We start from the raw sequence: 12,499 nt of genomic DNA, 5'->3' as shown, positions 1-12,499 counted from the left end.
TGTCAAAGCAGGAGGTATATATAGAAAAAGAAAATTTTAAAATTAGTTACATAATACTGCACTCAAACAGCAATTTCTCTCATCATTATCTCTTAGAAATTGAAATAAAAAATTGATATAAACTTTCTTTGCAGTTTATTAGAAAAAATGAGCTTCCTCCCACCCTCACCTCTTTCACAGATTCACAGTGTCATCGAATATTAATTTTTTTATATCCATAGTATCATAGAATCTTGTAATCTTTTATAATAATGCAATACATGGATATTACTGAAGCCATGTGAACTAAGGGTTGCATTCACGTAGTCTCATTAATCTGATGTTTACTTTATGAATTTTGTATTTTATTGCTTGGCTAGAATTATGATTATTAATTAAATTAAACCAAAGTATAGGTATCAATGGTGATGAACAATTGTATATAGAGTATGTCATAGTATTGACTGGTATCTACAGACAAGTCCCAAGAAGACTGGAAAGCAAATTTCTTTAAAGAGATCTTCCACTCACTGCTTTATTTCACGTAAACTGGACTACTCTTTTTATGTAAATTTGGTTTAAAATCTCTGTGAGAATTTTCAGCCCAGTTACTAGAGTGCAGGGAGCCTACGGCTATGCTTAAGTAGTATTCAATTCAGCTCAAGGTTTGAAAAATTTTGAAAATTTTATTGTAGGACATACATGTTAGAGAAGAACTGAAGATGTAAAAGAGTGAGCATTTATTTTAAAAATTTTTGAGATATTAACTGCAACATGAGATTTTCCTACACATACATTAGAATTTTTTAGTTGGTTCCCAACTCTTTATCATATTTAATGTTTTAAATTTATTTCAGTAAGCTCATTATATCAATTTGTAACAATAAAAGCTTTAAAAGACATATAAATACATAAATGTATATTAAATTACATATATGCCCTGTGTCCTAAAAAAAAATGAAAAATTGAGTTTTGTTTTACAACTTATGGCAAATCTCATTAGAGAAGAAGATAATCTAAATAAAATTTCCATGAAATATAGTTTTAGAAAGGAAATCTTAAATGGATTAAGTTGGGTTTTTTTAGATTAAAAATACCTGTAAAATCGGTAAAAAAGTTGGTCTTTTACGATATCTCCAGATAGATCAAGACACCATATAGTTATACAATTTCCATTCTTCCCTAAGAAACAACTATTTCTTGCAGTCAAACCTTTTTCTGCCTGTTGGTACTAAAGTATAAGAGTTCAATTTCTACTACAGTGAACATTAATATTTAGGTATCAGTAGCTGAGAGAAATATTGTCCAGGGCTAAAGCAAAATTATTATAATCAAATAAAAACTGTTTTCACTAGTATTTAAAGCAAACGTATGAGATTTTTTTTCCCAGAGTTAGGTTTCCAAATTTAGTAATAAGCACCTATATAGATAGACTTCTGCTTATATGAACACATTCCTTTGCTTACTGACTTCAAGTGGAAGAAGGACAGCTCCTGAAAACATCAACAACTTTATTTTCAGTGAAAGCTTGTGGATGCTTAATCCTTTAGAAAAGCCAAACCTGTTAATTTTCTGAACGAATGTTTAGAAGCCTTTCCCTAGACATCTATTGTTTGGAAGAGTTCAATCCTTAGGGTTAATTACCTCTGTAAAAAGGACAGTGATACTATTCTATAAACTGTTGCTATCCCCTTCAACAGTACTATTTAGCTTCTCCACTTTATCAGCTGTATCTTCTTAAAAAGAAGTTATGGTTAGAATATATGCTAACTGAATGTAAGCCCACTTGGATGTAAGAGCAGTGGAAAGCAGTTACTGGGTGTGTTAGGTATGCTAGCATACGGAATATTTACTCAGGGCTTTTACAGACTTAAAAAATATGCCTACTGTAGTCCATTCTTTCATTTATTTTCATTTATTTTCTAAGTATCCCCTTAAAAAAGAGGTTTAAAAAAATATCCCATTATAGAGGCACTTTCTTTGGAAATCTCTATGTAACAAAACAGGTTGGGGGATAAGCAGATCGAAAGTAGCTTTACAGAGGAAGGAACTGGGGGTCTTGAAAAGAGATTGAATATTAATCAATAGTGTATCTTTACAGGGTTGAAAGCTAAAAAAATACTGCCCTGTACTAATAAAAAACATAGACTACAAGTCAAGAGAAGTAATGCTTCTCTACTCAACATGTGCATGGCTACATCTAGAGTATCAGGCCCAGTTATGGGCTCTCCAATACAGGAAAGGTATTGACAAATCTGAGTAGGTTCAGCCAAAAGCCATAGAGATCATCAGTGGTGGAAGCATGCAATGTACATGGACAGCTTAAGATAACTGGTTTTGTTCAGTATGAGGAAGAGAAGACTAAAACCAGATCAAACTGCTCCCTTCAAGTACCTAATACATGGTCATAAAGAAGAAAAAGCCAGAGTCTTCCCAGAGGCTTAGTGCAAAAGCTGGGGGGTAATGAACCCAAGTTACACCAAGGTAAATTCTGCTTATGTATCATGAAATATCTGCGTGTAATGAAGATTCTCCACAATAAGGGCTTTCCAATACCGAAATATCTTGCCCACACAGACTATGGATATAAATTTCATTGAAGACTTTTAGCAACCTGATGTAACCTTTGAACAGAGGTTGGGCCACGTGAAATCTAAGGATCAACTACAGGCCCACAGACAGAATGACAGAATGACATTCATTGCTCAGTGTCAACTATTTATAACAGCACATACATCTTTATGTGTAACAATCACCTTTAAAAGGACAGTTTTGCTGTTTTTAAAAAGGTAAATATATTTTTAATCACATTTAAAATAAAATCCTGTCATGAAATGCTCTTGTTATTTCAGAAAATTTAAACATTTTATACGTTTATGAAGATAAAATGCTCGGTACCTCTCTGAATTCTTTGTGTATGCTAAAAATATAGAAAATTGTTATACATGTCTTAATCTGTTGCAACAAAATGAAGTGATATAATTTCTTTTTTAAAGCAAACTTTACTAGTAAAATAAAAAGAAAATCCATTACAAATATTGCTGGCACCTACAAATTTCTTGTTACATAATCTTGCTGAAATAGTATGTAACTATTGTTGAAAAAATAGATAATTTTAAAATGGAAATTATTCATTCAGCTTCTGTGATATTATTTGTTTTAGTAAACTTCCAGAAATGTCACCAGAATCCTAAGCTGCAGATTGTTTTGTTAAATTGGTGCATACATGAGAGACAGAATACTAAAGTAAAAGGGATAGTACTTGATGCTTCACATTCAGTCTCTATTATTACTAACAGTTACTCTATCAAACAGTATCCCTTTACTAGATAATTCCTTTTTTGAGTAATAGAAATCGAGAGAGAATTTTAGAATGCCTTTTTCCCCTTTTGTGCAACTCTGAACTCAATGCATCATTTATATTCTTTTGCACCATGTATAATACACTGTAACACAATTGGATTTACTGGTGCTAGACAGATGAACTCCTAACCTTTAATGTCAGCTGCATTAGCATATAATTTCATATCTATTTTCTCAGATTTATCATTTCACCTTTTACAGTGCACAAAGCTAATGTAACTTCTGCTGATGCTACTGCAAACTGGTTAGGTTATTTTATTTCCAACCTTTGTGAAATGGCAATGTGCTCTTCAGAAGACCTAGAAAACTAAACTGAAGTGAATGTGCTTAGAATTTTCCTCTCATTTCTGTTTTCGGTTCTTTTGTCCTTTGCTGTTCGTTTTCAGACATCTTTGTTCCTTCCCCACTCCCATTTAAAAAAACCCCATCACTTTAGAAACTGTTGAAGACAGTAAATTAGTTAGAGTCAAATCACCAAATTGGTTGCTGGCTTCAATTGCACGTCAGCTGAAAGAAAGATAAAGTTACTACATTAGATTTTAAATATAATTTTTAAAATAACTTATTTTCAGATGTTTTGCCTTGCTATTATGCCAACCGTACCAGTGGTTCTCATAAAGTACTGACATTGCTTAGAGTGATTTTCAGTCTTTACATGACTTGAACCTACATATTCATCCTGTCTTCTGGATGTTGTGCCATGTGTGTTAGCTGTGCTGTTCAATTCTTCTTTTTAATTTCGTTTGTTGAGATGATGTTTTTATTTCAGCAACTTCCTCAAATTTCCCAATAGCTGGAAAGAATGGTTTTCTGTTTCCATTTCTGTCTTTGTTACAAGAGCTGAAACACATTTCAGAATACTCCAGTCTAAAATTCCTGTCTCCTTTGACACTACTCTGGTTTTCTTTAGGAATCCAAAAATTTTTCTATAATGGAGTGGTTTCCGTGGACAATCAACTGAAATTATTTACCAATTTTATATCACAGCTCTGGTTGTGTACCTTGAACTGTGGTAAACAATAGTAAAGGAAGATTAATGGATTCTATAATTAATGCTGTAACTTTGTTTGAGGCAGTTTATTGAGCTAACAAAATCAATCATGTCAGACAAATATGAGACCAAGCAGATAAAATTTGGAGTTTTAAAAATAAAGATACTCAGAAAAGGTGGATTTTTTATCATTTATTAATCTGGTTTTATAGCAGAATGAATAGAGGTGACATGAATATATACCAATAGCTTATCCTTCTTATTATTTTATCCTATAATGGGCACCTCGCTTGGCTGTGGTAGATGTGACTAAGTCTTACTATAAGGAAGCTCTTTCTACTCATTTATCTAAAGGATTTTAAACCATCCCAGAATTTATGAGATTATGGACCAGAAAACTAAGTTTTATGTAAAGAACATACAAAGTGAAAGAGAAAACAGAAAATAAATAAATAGCTGTTACATACAACGCTTTCCTATCTCACTGTCCTCAAAGACAAATCCTTGCTTTCAGCTTCAGTTTTAGTCACCCAATGACTCTTCATTTACAGCAGACTTTTTCCAACTTCTTCCCATCCCTGTGAAATTATCATCCTCTTTAAAGTCTACCTTCTCCCTTGCTCCTCACTGCAGACTCTCAGCATCCTTGCCTCACATGTACGTTCCAACTGAGACACCCTCAATTGCTACATCCTGACTATTTGTCACCAGAACATCCGTAGCTCCAGTATGGGAAGTGCAATCTGCTGTCCCCTCTAGATGGTTCTGCCTCAGTTGGGCACTTTACTCAGAGCAGTGTAACAAAAAATATTGTAATTGACCAAAGCAGACAGGCATCATAGAAACACAAAAATAAATGAAAAAATATAATATGTCAGGTGAGAGATATGGCTGCAATAACAATAATGCAGTAAATGTTTTTCTATGAAGCATCACAGTTGAGTTTATTATGCTGGATGGAGTTCAGTGTAATGCCAAACATCAGTTTTTACCACTTGAAGACAAAGGGTTATATGACCACTTCAGTAATGTACAATCAATTCTTTATCAACATACTATAACTGATTCATGAAATGATTAAATATTAAAAACTTTGCAAACATGAATTTAAAAATATAATTCTAAATAACCTACAGTTTTAACAATTGAACAAATTACATCCAATTTCCTTTAAATACCTTTAACTTCTTTGTCGTTCTTAAACCATCTGATATCCGCTGCTGGTTTACTACCAGACGTCTTGCAAGTTAACTGCATCCTCTCTCCCTCCATAACTGGTGAGGTAAATCCAGTGATTTGTGGCTTCTCAGGAACACCTAATAAGCAAACAAGCAAAATGTCTCTCACAGTGTCAGCTGCTGCCATGAATATATGACTAACTTAAAGTTCACTTCTTCATATGCTCTAAATTCTGGAAACAGAATAATTAGTTCCTTGCCTTGCCAGTGAATCCTCTTTCCTATTGAAAATGAATTGTCAATGTGAACTGTACTTGATTCTAAAGAACTAAATAAATCACAAATTATCTAGTTTTTTAAAGGAAATATATTGCATTTAAAAACTCTTATCTAAGTATATTCTATATGCAGGTCTAGTCTGACTTGCTATTATACAGTTTAAAGTGGTCTGCATGGCAAGTAGGATGACAAAGTATCTTACAAGTACAGCTGTGAAAATAAAACATTACTGTCAACAAAAAGCTGAACTGATCTAGGTTCAAAACAGATGTTTAAGCATGAATTGTGAAGTTTATAATATAAAATCCAGAGAAAAGGGAGGATGAAAACAAATACAAGAGTTACTTTATCATCAGAGAACAAATAACCAAAAAAAGAACAGGTATAATCACAATGCCATAGGATCCAGAGAATTTTTCAGGTGAATTGAAGTCCTTTGGAGGTGTTCATATGGTGATGACATACTGTACATATAATATTAAATTTGGAAATAGCTATTTTTCAATGAACCATGAAAGATTTAAAAAAAAAAAAATTACAAACAGAATTGGGAAAAATTTGAACATGTATAAATCCATCTGACTTCTGAAAACACAAGAATAACTTATTTTAAAACAGTGCTGTTGATAGTAATATTTAAATCTCTGAAAATGTCATTGTTAAAACTTGCATCTTCAGTGCTTTTACACATTCATATTTGTGGTTAGATGAAAGGATCAGTCATGGTAATTGATCCTGTGCCCTGTATTTCACAATTTGGTTTGTTTACATCTCTTTTCTGAAATGACAGATTATGTACATAAAACCAAGCAGCAGTACCTATCGCATAGTACATTTCTGTAATAAATCTTCTTCTCTCTTTCAAGATAGAAAATAGTGTCTACTGCAATACCTTGACACTTGAATCTTCTAATCCATAACAGAGTAGCCAATAAAGAGATTATTAGTACATAAAAGGATAGTTTATCTGATTATAAGATGTAATACATTTCAGTGGAAAAGTCTTCTTTCCACAGAATCATAGAATGGTAGGGGTTGGAAGGGACCTCTAGCAATCACCTAGTCCAACCACCATGCTAAAGCAGGTTTATCTCAGAGTGCACAGGAACGTGTTCATGCGGGTTTTGAAAACATCCAGAGAAGAAGACTCCACACCCTCCTTTGGTAGCCTGTATCAAGGCTCACTCACTCTCACAAGAAAGGAGATTCTCTTCCTTACATTCAAGAGGAACTTCCTGTGTTCCAGGTTGTGCCCATTACCCCTTGTCCTGTCTCTGGGCACTGCAGAAAAAAAACCTCATCCCATCCCGTTGACACTCGTTCTTTAGGTATTTCTAAGAATTTATAAGGTCCCCTCTCAGTTTTCTCCAGGTTAAACAGCCCAAGGTCTCACAGTCTTTCCGTATGCTCCAGGCTCCTGATCATCTTGTCAGACCTCTATTGGACTCTCTCCAGAAGTTCCCTATTTCTCTTGAATTGGGGAGCCCAAAACTGGACACAGTACTCCAGATGCAATCTTACTAGTAGAAAGTGTTCCAAGAGTTTAAAAAGTTACTTTGAATTAGAAAATGACAATCCCAAAATGAAAAGAAGACAGGTATCTTAAACCTTGCAGCTTTCTTTCTTGGAAGGTAAGTAGCTGGTGTTCATACAATTTTATTAAACCCTTCCCCAAAATGAAAGTAGAACTGAAAGGACTGTGTGTTACTTTGGTTAATAAATATTGGCTGTATATTTTCTGTCTTTATAACACCTTTCTATGTTTTTCTGCCACTTAAAAGGTTGAATTGGTCTACTTATCTATTGTTTGATCATGAGATGCATCTCTACAGAAAAGATTACCGTAGGTGGTTGTTATTCCAGAATATTCTGCTTTGAGTAACTATTTTTTGTCCTTTATGGCAAATTTGTGAATATTTTTGTAAAATAGTCTCATAGGGACTGAAAGGGAGACATATTTCACATCCTATGCACAAAATCAATTCCCTCTCTGGATTAATGTGAATATTACTGGGGCAGAGAACATCTTACATTAATTCTATTAAATTCAACTTTCTGCCTGTCTATGTATAAAAATAAAACAAAAAGAGAGAGTCAAGTTCAGGGACAGAAAAAGTAGGAAAGAATAAAAATCAATCTCTAAAAATCATATAACCTCTTAGGTACGCAGGTGTGTTTCAATGAACTATAGTAATTTCGGCTGATTGGGCTACTGACATTCATAGCTTCAAGCAGAAACTTTATTTCCTGGGCATCTCTCAAAATCTATTGCTTTTCTATGTGTATCTATAACCTTTGGGGAAAACAGCAGAGCATTTAGAGGACAGAGCATAAAAGCAGCAGCAAACCCAGTGAAAATATGCACTTTATAGACAAAGAATGAAAGCAGAATAAGCCAAGAAAATGCACAGCTAAGGAAAAATGACAAAGCTCTAAAGCCTGTTTTGATTTCATGCTTTCTGATTTTCTCTCCTTTGCCCTATACAATACATTGTTAGATGATGAACATATGCACCTTCTTTGCACTTCTGGTGCTTGGGATGTAGAGGTTATGTCCATTTTATGGATTACTTATACCGTGGTATTTGTGTGCTCTCTAATTCGTTACCCCACCACAGCGTAAATAGTAAGAGGCATGTTATTTTTCAGCTCAGCAATATGAAACAATAAACTTCAGGTAAACAAGATCAGACATTTACATTTATCTTCTGCCAAGCTTTAGAAAAGTTCATTCTTATCATAATTTTCCAAAGCTTGAGAATGTTAACACTTGCTTCTTTATGCACAGCTATTTATACTTACCAAGAACAGTGAGAAAAGCCTTGGAAGTTTTGACAGGCATAGTAAATAAAGAGCAGGTGTACTGCCCTTCATCTGACAGAGACACATCACTAACACTGATGCTCAGCTCATGCCACGAAGCTCGGACCAACTCAATTCTGTTGTCCCTCAGAGCTGAAAAAGAAAAAAAAAACCCATAAGTTACACAAGAAACTCTATGAAGTAGCCTAGTGAAATCACATCCTAGAATACAGGGATATGGACACAGTTGTTTTTATGCATATTAGTTTGGTTTCTGTGTGGAATAAAGTACAAGTGTTCATCAAGTTTCTGAATAGTGTACTGAATAACTTGTAACACATCTAAATCTAGAAACTAAGAGACTTTAGTTCCCTTTGATTTTCACCTACAAGAACCAATTACTTTGGTTTCTGCCTCCTAACAGCTTTGTGCAGGTCCTGAAATAACTTCTTCCTAAAACCTTTTTCTTTTTTGTGTATTTAAAATGCAGATGACTACTGAGAATCTTGTTTCGTCTACTAAATACTTATATTTTCAACTAAGAAGTCTAGCTTTCTCAAGTCCATTGCTACTAATATTAAACTGGAGTATCAGATTTCATGAATGCCATAAGGATGCTTTTTATGGATATATTGAAAGTTCCACTTTTATGTGCAGATATAATACCTTTAAAGATTTGAGGTAATTGACTATAGCAACTTGACTTTTTTGATGGTGACTGAAAATCAGTTCTTTTATCAGAAATTCCCTTCTCGTAAAATTTTGTTATCATTCAACCAGGGAGGGAAGAGGAGCAGGTAGATTTACTGAAATTCAAAATGTCACTTTAGTTAATGTTTTAAAATTTTAAATATTTTAAAGCCTATATTTAGATTAACCCATCTTTTCTATTGAAAAACAATCTAAACATTCACAAACATTCCATTTCTCTGCAATAAAGCTGTTCTGAGAATCCACATATATTAGTTGATTTCCACAGCATACAGTATCCTAAATACATAAACACCATAATTCTCCAAAGCAAGCAATAAAAAAGCATTGGCAATTCAGAAAGTTTTGCTGTGTACCTCAAGCTTACAATCTTTGACCTGACAGTATTTGAATCTTCAATGAGTCTATGTTTACAGTGAGTCTCTGAAAGTCAAAAGTAAAATTGAACTATTATAATTACTGGGAGAGCTATGCTTTGATTTATGAGAAGAACCAAGATGTTAAAGTCCCTAATGCTGTTCTTACTCACCTCTTTCTTTCTAAAGTCCTCAAAGACTCTTACATTTGTTTCTCCCCATATTTATATTTTCCAAAAATAAAAACAAATCTTTATTGTAGTTCTTTTGATACTAAATCTAGATATTTCTGCCCCGCTGAAAGGCTCTCAATATACGAAGATCTACATCAAAATAGGCAGCTACAATGAATGCTGAGCAAAAAAGGTCACTTTAATTTGTTGCCTTTTAAGGCCACCATTCAAGTTGCTTTACAGTGATTTCAAGCTGAATTTACTGGTTATTTCAGGGCAGGTCAGACAAAGTTGGACCTATTCTCTGTAGTCTGCTGACTGAAAGGTGATAGCTTAAGCAGACCAAACATACAAACATGCTCCAAGGCATATCAAAGTGACTGATATTATGTGTAAAGGACACATCTCAAACATGACTGAGACATCTTAAAACCAGTCACAGTAATAAATAAATATGTAGCATATAATATAAAAAAGAAAAACAAGTCCAAGAAAACAGAAAGTACACAGATGCAAGTTTCTACCAACACAGAACAGCAGGCAAAGCTGATGACTGTGGCTATACTAGCCAAAAAGTCCTCACAACAGTGAAGCTGTTGCTATGTGTTTCTCAGTTTCTCTAGTCAGATGCAAACTGAGCAGACATACAAATGGTAGTTTATTTTACATTGCTGATCTTTTAGAAAAACTAATTTTCAAAATGACCCAGTGCTTCCAAATGTTTGGATTACCACATCCATATGTATAATTTTAAGAACATCTCAAGAAATTAAAAAAAAAAACAACACAAACCCCCTCAAGCACTCCATAATTTAAAAGTGGTCATTTTTGCCTCTGCTTAATCAGAAATTATTTTTAAAATAATGCTGTGTACCATTTTAGATCATGTTTTATTTTGTTATCATTTTCAACTGTTACTGCCTCATGGTAAAGATTTATGTAGCTTTTGAAATATTTTCCTGTAGACAGGCAATTTGCTGATTTCATGCACTAAAAAGAACTATAATGAATTCCACTAGAGTAAAAATAGTCTACAGATTATGCCAATAGCACATGATTTCAATCCTACAACTAGAGAAAAAAATTATCGAAAAACAAACCACCTGCATCAACTACATTCATTTTGCTCCCTTCCCTCATTTGCTCCCCTTTACACCTTTTTTTGTAACCTTTGTACAACACAGAAACCTCATTTCAGTCAGTTTTCTGGAAAGCTGGTAAAAACAACCACTGATCAAGAGCTGAGATCAGATGTTCCATGTTTCAGCCTGGAGTGAATTTTTATTGAAAAAACAGAAAGCAAGAGTTTTGTAACGGAAATATCAACACAAAGCCTTTGCAGAAAATGCTTCAAATGTCACTGACATAATAACCCTTTGCAGGAAAGTTGTTTGTCAGAAGCATTTTCATAAGTGTGAAGTCTAAATGCAATTAATGATCTGTGCCATGAATTTCAAAACTAAACATCTGTAAGCTTTCCTATCTATGCAGATTCGAGAGTAAACCGATGAGAAAGTTCTACTGCTATTGCTTGAACAATGCTAGCACTTTTTAGGAAGTCTTTTTAGCATCTTATTTTCAAACTTTATTCCTACATTTATGTCTATATCCTTATCTATATCTGTTTAAAAAGACAACAATTCTTATGAAATTGACAGCTCTGATGGATGCCAGAACTGGTTTGTCTCTATTTTTGGCATTACATATATTTTTCTAAAGGGCTGAAGTTGGATCAGAGAAAAAGTGACTGCCTAACTGTCTAGTCCTGGCTCCTGCACCTTGGGGCAGGGGGAACTCTCTGGGAAAGGATTCTCTCGGACAAAAAGTAGAAGATATATGGATACATTCTGAATTAATTCGGAGTTTGGTACATGCTAATAAACAGAATTTATGTATAATGAAATATACATTCTTCAGTACAAACAGTAGTAAATATTTCTAGCTACCCACAAAAGTTAACAGGAAATCCAAGATTCCTTTTAAAGTCTCCCATACTGAAACACAACTGCTGTATTGTACTCAGGTGACAGTATTTATTCCTCTACTTTTTAAAGAAGGTTATATTGATACCTCCATTTATATTTCATGGGTAGTTTGTGAACATTACTTACTGTATTGCAATCATGATTAGACAGCCCAGAAAAATACAGAAAACAAAGCTTTGTCCCTAAAGACTCTACAAGCTCCTTCCTAATCTGACTTGAGGAAACCATGGTAGGAGCCTTGCTCTTACCTCTGCCTGCACTTAAGAATCTTCTCTGGAAGCTTTCTTTTTTCCATTCCACTTTGTTAAAAGTCCAATAGACCTTTTTGGCCTCTTCCCGGGAATTTTCACCTATACTGCTGAATCTTTACCTTACCATTGGTTTGCATATCTATACTTTTGCATGACAGAGAGTTGCTAGAAAAAAAGTAAATAAGCAGAATATGTACTTGACTTCTGGGAAATATTCCTATGCCAGAACAATAACAAAGAATGACACCATTGATGCCTCCATCCATAATTCTTATGTAGCGAGCACTTACAAAAAATATGAAATGCAACAAGAAATATAATTGCATAGCAAATTCCAATATGCCCTAAGTACATTATTTCAGTTTTCTGTAATTCCCAGGCTCATATGATGTAGTTAATTTGCAAAGTATGAAATAATTATGTATAAAATA

The 12,499-nt window shown here is 33.9% G+C and overlaps 1 protein-coding gene across 1 annotated transcript in view; it reads right to left on the bottom strand.

The window, feature by feature from the left end:
- CADM2 (cell adhesion molecule 2) overlaps window positions 1–12,499 on the bottom strand; it is a 236,397-nt gene that overhangs the window by 120,862 nt on the left and 103,036 nt on the right. Inside the window, exons 4-5 of the mRNA XM_062006724.1 lie at window positions 8,593–8,745; window positions 5,512–5,649 (exon numbers count right to left, since the gene is read on the bottom strand). Of these exons, the coding sequence (XP_061862708.1) occupies window positions 5,512–5,649; window positions 8,593–8,745 (291 nt within the window). The remainder of the gene's footprint in view (window positions 1–5,511; window positions 5,650–8,592; window positions 8,746–12,499) is intronic.

Source organism: Colius striatus, chromosome 1 (genome assembly GCF_028858725.1).
Source record: "Colius striatus isolate bColStr4 chromosome 1, bColStr4.1.hap1, whole genome shotgun sequence".
Classification (NCBI taxonomy): Eukaryota; Metazoa; Chordata; class Aves; order Coliiformes; family Coliidae; genus Colius; species Colius striatus.
The sequence above is the reverse complement of the archived record's forward strand: the minus strand, read 5'-3'. Positions and strand labels throughout refer to the sequence as shown.